Source organism: Schistocerca piceifrons, chromosome X (genome assembly GCF_021461385.2).
Source record: "Schistocerca piceifrons isolate TAMUIC-IGC-003096 chromosome X, iqSchPice1.1, whole genome shotgun sequence".
NCBI lineage: Eukaryota > Metazoa > Arthropoda > Insecta > Orthoptera > Acrididae > Schistocerca > Schistocerca piceifrons.
In genome coordinates, this window is record NC_060149.1 from 247,107,648 (window position 1) to 247,122,714 (window position 15,067).

Sequence of the window (15,067 nt, forward strand, 5' to 3'; positions counted from 1 at the left end):
GTAAATCATTTTTTCCTATGGGCCAATCAGGTGAAATATTCTAGGAACTTGAAAGGGGCATTTACCTGCTTCTATTAACACAGTTTGAGCCAATTGGTGCGCCTCATGTCATGTGGGCTTGTTGTTAGATTTAAATTTGAAGAAGATCTACCTAGCTCTATAAATCTCACTTTTCCTACTAAGATCTACAGTACTAGAAAAGGGCCTCTTCAGAATCATCTACAGAAAACACTTTCATACTAAAAGAAGGTAGCAGTTTAGACTTTTGCTGTATTAATTATATTTGTTCACACGTAGTTTCAGCCTTGTAGGCCATGCTCAAGTGATTTTGTGGTTCTGCAGTAGGCAACTGTGCCTTACATATTAAAAATTCAATATCTTTAAATCTGTGTTTTCTATTTGTTTTTGTTCACAGATGCTGTCTTGCTGGTTTGACAGCTTGACATTTGCGAAGTTATAATAGCTTTGTAAATGTCAAGCTGTCAAAACAGCAAGACAGCATTTGTGAACCAATATGAACAGAAAACACAAATTTAAGATGATGACACTTCAATATGTAAGGCATAGTTTTCACTTGTAGGACCACAAAATTACTTGAAAATGGCCTAGAAGGCTGAAACTAGCTGTCAATAAATAGAATTAATACTGCAAAAGTGGAAACCGTCACCTTCTCTTAATAAATTCCTTGTTGTGGTAACGGGGAAATAAAATAAAATAAATAAAATAAAATATTCACCTTTTTCCAATCATCTATGGCCTTTAGAATTACAAAGATAGTAATCGTAACTAAATTGAACACTTTAATTTTATGTACATAAACTGAACTGTTTAAATAATTTAAATTTTATAATTGATTGTTTAACACTGCAATGAGTAAAATAAAATTTTAAAAATACATTAGTAACAGCTGGAATCAAAGTCGGGCCAACAAATTACAAGGCAGGGCTTGTAACCACTTGCCCATGGTGCCAGTCTTTCAACTGGTCCTTATATAACCATACTTACTCCATGCTTGCCCATTATGTTACACACAATTTCAAAGAAAAATGTTGACCTGGTGCTGTGAGCATTGAAGCACTCATGGCGCTGGAAGGGGTGATGTCACATCAGAGCATGCACAGACCAAAATAGACAACTGCATTCCTTCTCTGTGTTTCTTGTAGCATGGATTATCATCATTTCAGCACTCGACACTGGTTTCTAGTTATAGCAGAGAGAGTGCTACAAAACGTGATTTCCTCCATTTTATTTTCGTAGCAGCATGCATTCAAAGAGAGACGACATAATTTTAGAGTGATTTCGGCTAGCGTTTGAAGAGAAATGGCACAATTTTAGTGTCATTTCCAGATCACAGTCAAAGAGATATTTACACATGATAACTGGCCACCACTGATTAACACACAGTGTTACAGGAGGCTGTACCTAGCACTAAAAGTCAGTGTTATGATGAAAGACTGGGCTGGAAGTCAGTGTACAAACAACAATAAGAATCTTACCTAACATGTTCTTTGTGCCGTGCAGCCTCTTCCTTAGCTAAGCGTTTAGCTTCTTTGGCAGCCAATGCAGCTTTCTCTCGTTCCTGTTGTTGAACTAACTTCTGTTCTTGTGCTATACGTGCTGCTTCCAAGCTGAAACCAAATGATCTTTACCGCAACAGTAACTTTAGTTTTAGGAGACGTGAGTCATTAATGACATAGGTAAATCTCATGTTTTATTGTAATGTGAACTTCATGTGTGGGAAATAATTAAATAATTACACTATTTTATGCTTTTCTTTTCTTTTAAACAGCACTGTACTTTACTAGGCATGTTGCTTCTGGAGGTAGCATACCCTTGCCTTCATCTGACCTCTGAACTGACTTGGGTCAACCAGTTATAGTCCACTGTTTAATGTGGACTCCAAACCAAAGTGCAGCTTGGATATTTTCACGGTAACAAATCATTACCAGGGACAAAAAAGTGATACATAAGAGAAAAGAATTCCAGCATCAATTCAGGATTGAAACAAACATTTGTAGGCTGGAGTTTACTAACTTCATATAGAGCCACCTTGACCATGTTGTACCAACGTTTATTTCATCCCCACAAGTGTGTAAACCTATTTTTATTCAAATATCAAATGCTTATTTTACAATGCTGTTCAAATACATGTTGAGTTTTATGGCAGAGAAATACCACAAATACAAAAAATGTAACATATTATACTTCTTACCGTTGAGCATTAACTGCTCGGGATTTATGGCTACGAGCCTGTCGCAATTCTTGCAGTTTTTGGGCAACCTGATCTTCAGTTAGTTGAACCATCTCATCAGTACCAGGAACCGGTTGCAGAAATTCCCCAACTAAAACTCTGCAGCTGAAGCTGAAGTTATCTCTTGACAATTCTGTTATATTTTTCTTCTCCAGAAACTGCAACATAAAATTTAGCTTTCAATAAAATTGCCAGTAACTGATGGGCAGTTATATAAATGGATACCACGTGACTGAACAGTGTAACAGACATTAATAGTTATAGATGCATCCCCATCAGGTGTAGTGATAAGAGGTCCCATTGGACAGCCCATCAAAAACTGAACACAGATAAAGAATGAAAAGAGGAAGAAGGTGTACTGGACAGTGAAAGAAAAGTAAAATAAAAACAGTGAATGCTCCAAGAACAAGAAGTGCAATATAGAGCAGCCAGGAAAAGAGATGGCGTCTTGTTTAAGTGGTTACGGCGATGTTCTGTTGAGCCAGTGAGCCGTGTTCAAACCTCCCTCATGCCAAATTCCCGCCCTCCACTGTTCACTTTATTAAAATTTGTGTCTGTGTCGTGGTGTAACATCTGTTTGCAACAGCGAGGTGCAAGGTAGGGACCTATAATGATGGTTAATTCTGCACAAATACTCCATTAGCAGCTGAAAGGAAGAAGCTTTCAAATGGGAACTGCAAAAGTCTGATGACAAAGCAACAAGTCAACCAAATCCTCCACTGGAAAACATGTCTGGTGTGTCATACATGGCATTAATGACAGTAGATGTGTCATATGATAGGAATTTCTTATTGACATACCAATTTGTATGACTGGTAAGTGAGTGAGATATGCCTCCTTGCCCGACATAGGAGTTCATATGAATGTGAATGTGATCGCTCCCAAGGAAATGATGAAAATGTAATAGTTTCTCACATAAGCTGCAACAAATGAATGCAACAGTTTCACAATCACACAGTTTCTCTCTGTTCTGTAAAAATTATCTTTTTAATGTTTTTGAAGCTGTGTTCTATTTTGGAAGTCTTGACTCTTTAATTCCTTTGTTGTAACATAGTTTACACCCGTTTACTTGTTGTTTTCATTTCTGTGAGATGTCTATGTGGTATCTCACCTGCTCTCACTGTTCATCATATTTACTTGCCGTGGTAACATATTGTTACCACATGACTCATATTCTATAACCAATGTACAGTATGACAACTGCCAAGACTGCAGAAATATAACAAACATCCCAATGACCGGACAGTCAGCTCATAATGTTGTAAAAAAAGAAAATAAATGGCACGGGTGTTTTGAATACTACTCGCCTGCCTCGCAGTCCAATACCACAACCACTTACCCATGATGACCTAGCTATTTCAGGCTGCTCTTTATTGCACTTCTTGTTCTTGGACCATTCACTGTTTCTATTTTGCTGTTCACAGTTCAGTACACCTTCTTCCTATTTTCAGCTTGGTATGTGATTTGACAGGCTATCCACTGGGCCATCTGACCACTAAATATGAGGAAGGGGGGGGGGGGGGGGTTGCGATAGGCAGTTTCCCTTGTGAGGATAATAAAGGCCAGGTTGTACTTCTGTGTTAAAAATAACTAGGTGAATGTTTCTCTTGGCTTGTAAAATAAAATAAAAATGGTTGTTCTTTGTTACTGTAAATCAATCAATGGTGTTTGGCCAAAGTTCATCTCATGTACTAAAGTTCTGTAAAGGTAGATAATGATCATTTTGTAATAATCAGAAGTTCTGTCACATTTACGGTTAAGGAAGCACCCATCACATTAGCTCTCCCAATAAAATACTTAAATCCAATCAAAAAAAGTTACTGAAACCTTGGAATGTGAAAGTAATCATAGTATATTTAAAGGGGAAAACTGATGATGTAATGGCATATTAGAAAACCATGTTGCACACATATGTACTACGGAAACAGATAAAAAATATAGGTGCAGATAAATCATACGTGAAACTGACTGTTCAGACAAAGTAAACAGTCTGGGATACGGCTTTGAAAGAATGTAATTTTATTACGAAAATTTACTCTACATGCACAGCAGAAAATTTTCACACTTGCTTTTTATATATGGATTACAAAATTTGTTTGAGTGGGTGATAAAGGAAAAAACTGGTAAAGCTATACAAGAAAGAACTTTTAATAATCTGACATGTTCCATAAGACAGTGAGAAATAGAAGAACATAAATTTCAATTAAAGAAGATGCAGCTTTTTCCTTTTGTTCCAGTTTACTCCTATTTAAGATAAATGATGCCCAAGATAATGATAAAGAATTTATGTAATTTACTGTGGAGAGAAATTACAAAGGGAGTTCCACAGTATTCAATCATGTACTCTCAATAATTCTTGAAACATGTGAATGATCTTCCTTATCAAGTCAAAATAAAAAGTAAAAAAGGAATAATAATGTTTTATGAGACAACAACATTCATCAACTTACCAAATACTGAAACAGCAATAAGTGGCATGCAAGTGTCAGATACATGAATTGCATGACTGTTAATAAGCAAAAGGGGCTCTTCTGTCTTCAATAGTTTTGACATTTCATTTTATATTGAACAGGTAGCGGAGACAATTCTTTTTGTGACAATATTAGTATCATTATTAAGCCAAACTTAGAAGCATTAAAAGAATTAGGTATGAGTATGCTTTGCAAATTTGTCAACTGCTTTTGTAGAAACATCCTAAATGCAAAAAAACATGCCTCCAATTGAAATCCATAGAAGAATGAAAGCTGTGTGCAAAGATGACTGTATCAAAATCAGTAACATGCAATGTTGGGTTGCTAGGGCTCATAACAAAGGAAACACTGATGCTAAACACTATGCATGTGACAGAGCTTCATCTGTTTCCAAAACTTAAAGAACAATTTTGATGATTTCACTGCAATAGTGATGAAGCAGTGCAAGCAGAAGTGAAATTGTGCCTTCCTCAACAAAGCCAAACACTCTACAGTGATGGTATCAACAAAATGGTCACTCATTGGGCAGAATGTGTTCATCACAAGGGTGACTATGTTGAGAAATAAGTATGTAGGCATGACGAATAAACATGTATAATGTTAATAAAGTTTGTTTTATTTAAAGAGCTTTAAGAGTTTCCACATAAGAAATTTGGGGGCTTTACATTTTAGCATGCCCTCATAAAATGACTAGGGACAGAAACTTTGATGACCAAAAAGTTGCAAATTTTGGGGGGTAAGAAAAATTAGTAGGTCAAGATATTTTACATTTCTTCAACTACTGGTATACTAGGGATAATATTATGATACAGCTCTTAATTTAAGCTAAATGTAATCACAGCACACATAAAATACGAAATACCTGTGGGTTTTAACAGATTTACACCAAGTAAGCATCTGCTTTAACAATCAGGAATAGAAGGATACAATATATTCCAGTTTGAGAGTAACACACGCATTCACTAGCACAATGCTAGAAGCAAACATGGTCTTCACTATCATTTACATATTTTGTTTTTGAATAACAAATAACTGTTTCATTCATAAATAAATGTGTTAAATTCGCTCATTGGTTACTGAGCAGAGTCACACTACCATGAACACACTGATGGCCGAAGTACCTATTATGTATGGCATGGATAACAGTTACACCAGACAGAAGAAAATACACAAGGAAGAAGAGGATTAGGCCTTCGCATCCCATTCCTGAATGTGTAATTCTAATTAGAGCACAAGCTCAAATGTTGTAGGATTGAGAAAGAAATTGGCTATGACTATTTCAAAGAAATCGTCCCACATTTGCCTTAAGCAATTTAGGTAAACATGTAAAATCTAAATATGTACGGACACGCAGAGATAAACTATATAAGGTTGTGGTTGGGTGTCATAGGTTTCTGTTGGTATGCTGCCTGCACTGCAATCTGCACTATTTCCATTCAAATGTTCCATAGCAAGTAGGCTTAGGCTCAATTCTAAGTAATGACACATGCAATATTTAGCTGGTAGGTCACATCTACCATATGGAAAACAGTTGTATATTTTGATTTACATAATCTGCAACAATGGATTCTTAACCAAATTGGTGCCTTCCAGTTGAGCAGTTCCAAAGAATTGTCACAGAAACATTAGCCAATCATACCGCCACTCTAGAAAGACTCCTTGCCATGTAAATGTTTACTCTCATATAATCACTCTTTTCTCTCTCTCTCTCTCTCTCTCTCTCTCTCTCTCTTTCTTCAAAGAGTGACATCTATGTATGATTTTACTGCTGTAGCCAATATGATCATTGTAATTCAAGTCTGTAACATTTCAACTAATTGTTATTATCAAGTATGAAGTTTAAGCCATTTTAACATTTCACGATTGTATAAACGAGTACAAACGTTTAGCTGTTTTAACTTTCCAAAATTGGATTTATATACCACCTGAAGTACACACACATATATTCAACACCTCAAAACAAACACCTCCAAATGCTTTAAACAATTATTCTGTAATAATGTTGTTACGATGTATATTCTTCGCACTTTGCGATTATGTCTTCTCTTCTGCTATACGAACCTTGCACCCAGCTGATTCCAGACGCCATATTTGTTTACAAATGTGGCAATATACATGTGATGTGTTACAACAGCAAAAGGAACCTGTGACCACTGGAGGTACTCTAGTTTACTTATTAAAGTTTACCGTTAGATATCAGTTTAAATTTTTGTCAAAAGTAATCCAAAACCATATTCTGAAATAGTGTCTTGTTTCTCCACTAGGCAGTACCGCAAGTTCCTCCAAAATTGTAACACAACACACACACATATGTAATACTAACTAATGTAAATCCACCCGATGATGGAGGTTTAAACCTTCGAAACGTGTCGTGGAAAAAATAAAATGGTGACTGGTAACAGTAAACTTGTTGTTTCATTTAATGTCAGTAACAGTCACGGTAAAGCCTAACCTAAAAATGTCCACATTTAAAGTATTTGTATTTCCAGCAATTTTTGTTGTCTGTTGCACAGCACCTTATTTTTTAAGGTCTAAGTTTTAAATGATGGGTAAAACTGAACCACTTTCCATACCTATTTTGTACTTAAGCTTACATGCAGTTAACAATCAGTTTTCTTTGACTGTGTAAAAAAACGACAAAGTTATCAATGAAAAAGACCAGACACAAGTACATTGTGAACAGAAATAACATACAACACCCAGTTGCAAAAGCATTTAGCTGAGCAAAATTACAGAGACATTAGTGTTTGCTGCATCATGTAAGCTTTCTTGGTCTTTCCACCCGAACAACTTCAGATGTGAAAACTACCATGAGATACTCATTCACAGATACTCATTCACAATTCATTCACATCACCTCAACTTATGCTCTCCTCATAACTCATTGTTTTTTCTTTCACTTTAATGATCCTATTGGTATGTCACCTATGTTAACATTTTAAAGGTTATGTAATCTTCCTTAATTTTTCATATTTTTATTTAGTATTTGTTCTTTTTTTCTTCTCTCACCCATGACTCTCTTTACCTTAAATTGTAGTTGAGAACCAAAGTTCACACAGAGCTTTTTTACAACAATCCCTATGACTCATATTTTTTAAAAGTGTCAACAAATATGAATTGGGATTAATACCTTTAATATTGTAAAATAATTATGTTTACAGTAAGAATATGACTGACTCCCTCACATATGAGTTTTTATTGTGCTGTCATAACCCAGCCAATAAATTTAAACTGCATTAAATATTATGTTTAATTACGTACTTCAAAAGATTCTCTGAAGGAGCAATATGTTGTTGCCACCATACTGCTAAAGTATTATAGATGGAAATAAATAGCATGAAGGACTGTTAGTGCTTAATATCCTATCGATGTCATGGTCAATAGAAATGGTGCATAAGAGCTGTTTCACATTGTGTGTGCTTGAAAAGTATACAGGCATTTGGAAATAATTAACATGGCAGTTGGCTGAAGTAACTTACAGATTTGAAACAACCGTTTATATATGTTAATTATTATAATTAGGTACCAAGTATGAAGTGTCACAGTTATGTAGTAACTGAACTAACACTGAAAGGTAACAAAAAGTAGTATTAGAAATTGTCAGACACAGTAATTACGTCAAAGCTGCCTTCAACTATTCAACTGCTGCGCAAAAAGAAGATAATTTCAAATGCCCAAAATTTTTTAGGTTTTTTACCTTGTCATTTCAGCGCATCTTTAAATAAAATGATCATTATACTATGTTTCAATGTTAAAACTAGTTATTCAGCTTCAGACATCTACAATGAAGGTGCAGAGCCTACAGTTTAAGTTTAAGAATTTCCTGGTACCTTCATACTTCACAAACTTAGTTCAGCACATCAAAAATACATATGAAATATATTAATAAAATGTTCAATACGTTAAAACATAAGAACTAAAAGAAACTTACCCGAACAACATCTTGGCACTGCCTAAAGCGGCGTCCACAAGGTGAAATGTAGCACACCTCACCACGCAGAAGCCCAGCTCGACTGAGTGTGCCCAGAATTGTCTCTCGCTTCCAACCAAGCTCCAACGGCACTCGCAGTGCATGGACCTCTTGCTCCCGTTCAACTTTCCGGCGCTTTGGGGGAGGCTCAGCTTCTGGTACATTGACGACAGCTGAAATGCATACATCTCAAATTTATGAAAAGACTATTCTCAATTTCACATTATGTTATTTGTTGCAACATCAGTCTTGCATTACATAATTGAATATTGTAGTATTTGCTTTTATTTTTTAAGTACAATAATGGAGAGTTCTCATAAAATATACATAATTTAGGAGTAAAGGTAACAACTCACCAAACAGTAGAGGCACCGAGTTGTGTACACACACACACAAACTTGTATTGTATGGTTACACTGTGCTGGCCAAATACACTTTGCTGAGACTGCAGTTCTGCAGGGTTGTGTTGGGTGGAGTAGCTGAGGGGAGAAAAGAGGCAGGGAGCAAGAAGGAAAGTTCGGGAAGCGTAGCTGTCAGATGGGAGGCAAGCAGCGGGTGCACAGAATAGGAGTGTAACATGAGTATTGGTGCTGACGAATTTGTGCAATCCATGATGCTGATAATGTGGATGAGTGGATTGGGATGCAGTGACAGAATAGAAGACAGGGAGCCTTTGGGGAAGAGGGTGTGGATGCAGGTTGAGTGAAGTTAGGGTGAAAATGGTTGTGGGCGGTGTGCTACTGGCAGTTGAGGCCACGAGGGTTATTGGAGCATTGTATGTCTCCAGAAGCCTAACTTCATACATCCTGCAGCCATACCCTCCTCCTCACAGTCTTCCCTCCCTCTGTCCAGTCACCCTCCCCTAACCCACTCCTCCACATCATTGTCACTGAACACTGCCAGTACTGGTGTCACATTCCTATCTTGTGCACCTGTTGGAACCCCCTCCTGCATCCATATCCTGTGCACTCACCGCCTCCATCCCAGATGTCACAGCCATGAGCTGTTCTTCCCCAACCCTCCCTACCACTCTGTACCCTCTTTCTCCATTCACTAACCCCACTCAACACAGCCCCCGCCCTTAGTTCACCTCAGTAAAGCTGCAAAACTCCAGTCCCGGCACAGTTTGTTTAGTTGGTGCAACGAAGCAGCACAGGTTTGTATATATCTGTGTGTGTGTGTGTGTGTGTGTGTGTGTGTGTGTGTGTGTGTGTGTGTGTGTGTGTTTTTTGTTTGTTACATGCCTATCGACCATTGCATGCCTCTTCTGTTCAGTGGGCTGTTACCTTTAATCCTGAATTGTACGCTTTTATTTTCTATCTTTAGTCATTAACTGCGACATCTCACACTTCCACACGGTAAAATTATTGTATAAGTAAAATCAACTGTTTATGCACATTTTATATACAGTGTTAATGACTAAATATTCTAGTTTTTTCCTTGTACCCAACATGACTTAAATCTAGTGAAGTTTTGTGTGGATTAAATACACTAATCTTCACATGGTAAAGAGATACATTAGACCTGCAGCCTCCATCCTAACAATATCTATATGGGTGTTGGCTGAAATACCATTTAATAGGAATGTGTGTACATGTGCTAATGTCTGATGACTGCTTTGAGTTTTATTTACAACCACTTATTCTCAACTACATCTCTCAGACAGCTGTTTATCTTCATGCATGGAGCAAGTCTCCAAATGGAGATCGACACAATAGCCCCTTTTAAATTCTGTCAGGTGCTGACAACGCTGTCTTAAATCACTATGCGGCATCTACACTCCTGGAAATTGAAATAAGAACACCGTGAATTCATTGTCCCAGGAAGGGGAAACTTTATTGACACATTCCTGGGGTCAGATACATCACATGATCACACTGACAGAACCACAGGCACATAGACACAGGCAACAGAGCATGCACAATGTCGGCACTAGTACAGTGTATATCCCCCTTTCGCAGCAATGCAGGCTGCTATTCTCCCATGGAGACGATCGTAGAGATGCTGGATGTAGTCCTGTGGAACGGCTTGCCATTCCATTTCCACCTGGCGCCTCAGTTGGACCAGCGTTCGTGCTGGACGTGCAGACCGCATGAGACGACGCTTCATCCAGTCCCAAACATGCTCAATGGGGGACAGATCCGGAGATCTTGCTGGCCAGGGTAGTTGACTTACACCTTCTAGAGCACATTAGGTGGCACGGGATACATGCAGACGTGCATTGTCCTGTTGGAACACAAGTTCTCTTGCCGGTCTAGGAATGGTAGAACGATGGGTTCGATGACGGTTTGGATGTACCGTGCACTATTCAGTGTCCCCTTGACGATTACCAGTGGTGTACGGCCAGTGTAGGAGATCGCTCCCCACACCATGATGCCGGGTGTTGGCCCTGTGTGCCTCGGTCGTATGCAGTCCTGATTGTGGCGCTCACCTGCACGGCGCCAAACACGCATACGACCATCATTGGCACCAAGGCAGAAGCGACTCTCATCGCTGAAGACGACACGTCTCCATTCGTCCCTCCATTCACGCCTGTCGCGACACCACTGGAGGCGGGCTGCACGATGTTGGGGCGTGAGCGGAAGACGGCCTAACGGTGTGCGGGACCGTAGCCCAGCTTCATGGAGACGGTTGCGAATGGTCCTCGCTGATACCCCAGGAGCAACAGTGTCCCTAATTTGCTGGGAAGTGGCGGTGCGGTCCCCTACGGCACTGCGTAGGATCCTACGGTCTTGGCGGGCATCCATGCGTCGCTGCGGTCTGGTCCCAGGTCGACGGGCACGTGCACCTTCCGCCGACCACTGGCGACAACATCGATGTACTGTGGAGACCTCACGCCCCACGTGTTGAGCAATTCGGCGGTACGTCCACCCGGCCTCCCGCATGCCCACTATACGCCCTCGCTCAAAGTCCGTCAACTGCACATACGGTTCACGTCCACGCTGTCGCGGCATGCTACCAGTGTTAAAGACTGCAATGGAGCTCCGTATGCCACGGCAAACTGGCTGACACTGACGGCGGCGGTGCACAAATGCTGCGCAGCTAGCGCCATTCGACGGCCAACACCGCGGTTCCTGGTGTGTCCGCTGTGCCGTGCGTGTGATCATTGCTTGTACAGCCCTCTCGCAGTGTCCGGAGCAAGTATGGTGGGTCTGACACACCGGTGTCAATGTGTTCTTTTTTCCATTTCCAGGAGTGTATGTGTCCTTCACAGTGATCATTCAACATCTGATGCTGTTCACAGCTCTTATATACCCTACCAGGCCTGATAATAACACTAAACATGAGCAATACTAATACAATACGGTGACTATTTTGCCTTTCACAGAGAATTGCAGCTCTAATGTTTTACATAGCCACCAACAGCATGTACGTGTACGAAGTTACATTGACATCTGTCTGTGGCTTCTGTATGGTTTACATTTTTGTCACGACTATATTTTTTGATGTATGATGGATTTTATATTTCATCTGGGTATATATTATTGTACTTAGTGTTTTAAGAAGAATATTATACACACGTCCACACTTTCTAGAAAATGATTCTTGTTCTGTGCACATGTTTATGATCATGTTACAGTACGTAACACTCTTTGTTTTCTTCCTCAGCAGTTGCTGCACATATGTGCTGCACTTGCTTTGGTAATGGAAACAGGTCATAATTTGCTTCATTTCTATCAACTTTTTTGTTGTCACCTACTTGTCATTACACTTATGGCAGTCTGAATAATTTTATGCGACTTTTTCTCACGAAACCTCATATTCATTCTGTAGAATATACATTTAAATATTACTTGTCTGGTGGAGTGAGAGATGAAGTGATGATTTAACATTCAGAACAAATAAAAATGTGACCTGCTGCATTGAAACCTTTTAAGCATCTGCTCCTAAATATGAGTGTTCTACATTAGATGGCATGGTTTCAACCAATTTCAAAACTTTTCGGCCTGAGGACACTCAAGCAAAATCTGAGACAATATTCAACCACTTTTCTGAACATGTGATGAATATTTCACATTGTGAGGAGAGGGTGGGATTCAAAGAGAAAAAGAGAGGGAGAGAGAGAGAAAGGTGCAGGGGAGAGAAACCACCATGGTTACAGATCTCTGAAACATCTACCGTACTGATTTACATTCACATCCCCTTTTGACATGATAAAAACTCCCATTTCAGTTCAGTTTCTGACAGCAACTGAAGGCAGTGCAGAGCACAACAGCATTGGCCATTCCACAGCTTCAAACAATTACACTTTTTTTTTGTTTTTGTTTTTTTTTTTTTTTTTTTTTTTGTTTTACACTTTCAACACTAAACTAGTTCAGATGAGGTCACATGATGGTATCTCATGTAAGTTTTTCAAAAGCACCACTGAAGTGGTGCCCAATCAACCTCAAAACTCTTATGGTGATAATCTTCTTTCATGATCACTGTATTAAGCTTTTTAGGACAAGAGTATCAAGTGACATAAAGAGTCACTGAAAGTAACATAAAATGAATGGGAAATCTGTCTGATCTCAATCCAATCTACTACAGCTGAGACATATTATCATTTCACCTAAAACTATAAGCAGCAATCAAAAAGTTTCCATTTGAGGGCATTGCTGCAACATATATGCAGCATGGCATGACTCTGATGCAGGTATACAAGGACAACATATAGGCAAGGAATCAGTGTGGCATGCGTGTGGTAAATGCAGAAATGTGAATGGTGATGTTATCATCAAATACATCCAAACAGGACCAATAAGATGTTATCCTTTTCTTGGCTGCCTACAGACAAACACCAGTAGACATCCATCAGAGAATGAAGAGTGTGTATGGAGCTGTGTGTCAGTCAAAAGCCACTGCTGTGGAATAGTGCACAAATTTCCTTGCTGGTTACGATTTGACACAATATGCCAGTCGATCTGGGAGGCCAGCCTCATCCATTACGGCAACTGAAGTGGAAGACACTCGAGCACTTGCCCTATAGTCCTGATCTCTTCCCATGCAATTATCACATCTTCAGTCCCTTCAAAAAGGCCTTGAAGGGTTGACGGTTCCTGCTGGACAAGAATGTTCAGTAGGCAGTTACAGCCTTTTTCACTCAGCAGGACACGATGCTTTACCAGATGGGTATCTTCAACAGGGTGCATCAGTGGGATGATTACCTCAATGCTTATGAAAATTTTGCCCGATTGGCATATTGATTCTGAACTGTATGGCCTTTGAACAGAAGATTTTTGATTGCCCCTTATACATACAGCATTCAAAATCAGCTGTAGAAATGTGCAGAAATGATTGATATTCATCCATCGATATCACAAAAACTAAGCAATAGATAATTATCTCATTGAAAACAATTATTGTTGTAATAAAGTTGCATGCAGCTTCTTCATTCCAGTTGTTTCCTCCCCACATATTTTGCTTATCAGGAATGAAACAACTTCGCAAAACTTTATTTACACTATATTAAGAAACAACTTCACAAAACTTTATTTAAATTATGTTTATCAGAAAGTGACAGAACTAAATTTATGCTTAGCACCAAGGGAAAATATGACAATTTCCACTGGAAATTCATGAATGCAACAAAAACCAACTGGAGTTTAAATGAGCACAACAAATACATTGCAATGAACAAGCATCAAATCACTCCATTCAGTGTGTGTTTCGTTTCTATAATAAATGTGGTCAGGATACAGAACAGAAAATTGTTTCAACAATCAAAAGTTTTAAATGGTCAACAGGACCCTACAGGATATAGAAGCACCCACGGAAAATATCGAGGTTAGGATGAAAACTAATGCACACATGCTTGTAGATCACAAATAAAAACAATTAGGAAGATCAAGCTAAAAGTGCATTATATTACAATTCTTAGGCTTCAAAATTATATTTTTATTTTTCAACATAATCACCATTAAGACAAACACATTTCTCCCGACGAACACATTTCTCCCAATGTGTAACAAGTTTTTTTCATTCTGTCACTGAAAAATTCTTCCGACTATTCTCGAATCCAGGACTTGACAGCTGACTTCACATCATTGTCCTAGGTGTTCTGATTGCCCTCAAGGTCTGTCTAGAGTAGAGGGAAAAAAAATAAAAATTGCAAAGCACAAGATCTGGGGAGTAAGGATGGTGTGGAATTGGCTCAGATTTCAGAGCCTGTTCAGTTGCTTGAAAGTTGTGTGGATGAGTGTTGTCATGTTGCAAGATTATGCACCAGGCTGCCTCTAACACAACAAACTCAACGTCAGAGGTGTTTCAGACTATGTACTGAGAAGAATACTGTTGCCCCTCATACCAGATAATCAGTCACATAAACTCAGTGAGTATCACAAAACACAGTCAAAAGAATTTTTTATGCAGATAGCTGTGTTTTGAACTTTTTCA

At 38.8% G+C, this 15,067-nt stretch overlaps 1 protein-coding gene across 1 annotated transcript in view; it reads right to left on the reverse strand.

The window, feature by feature from the left end:
* The window catches only part of LOC124723153 (bromodomain adjacent to zinc finger domain protein 2B-like), a 302,554-nt gene that overhangs the window by 222,883 nt on the left and 64,604 nt on the right, over positions 1-15,067 (reverse strand). The window contains exons 10-12 of the mRNA XM_047248344.1: positions 8,654-8,865; positions 2,213-2,409; positions 1,497-1,628 (exon numbers count right to left, since the gene is read on the reverse strand). Of these exons, the coding sequence (XP_047104300.1) occupies positions 1,497-1,628; positions 2,213-2,409; positions 8,654-8,865 (541 nt within the window). The remainder of the gene's footprint in view (positions 1-1,496; positions 1,629-2,212; positions 2,410-8,653; positions 8,866-15,067) is intronic.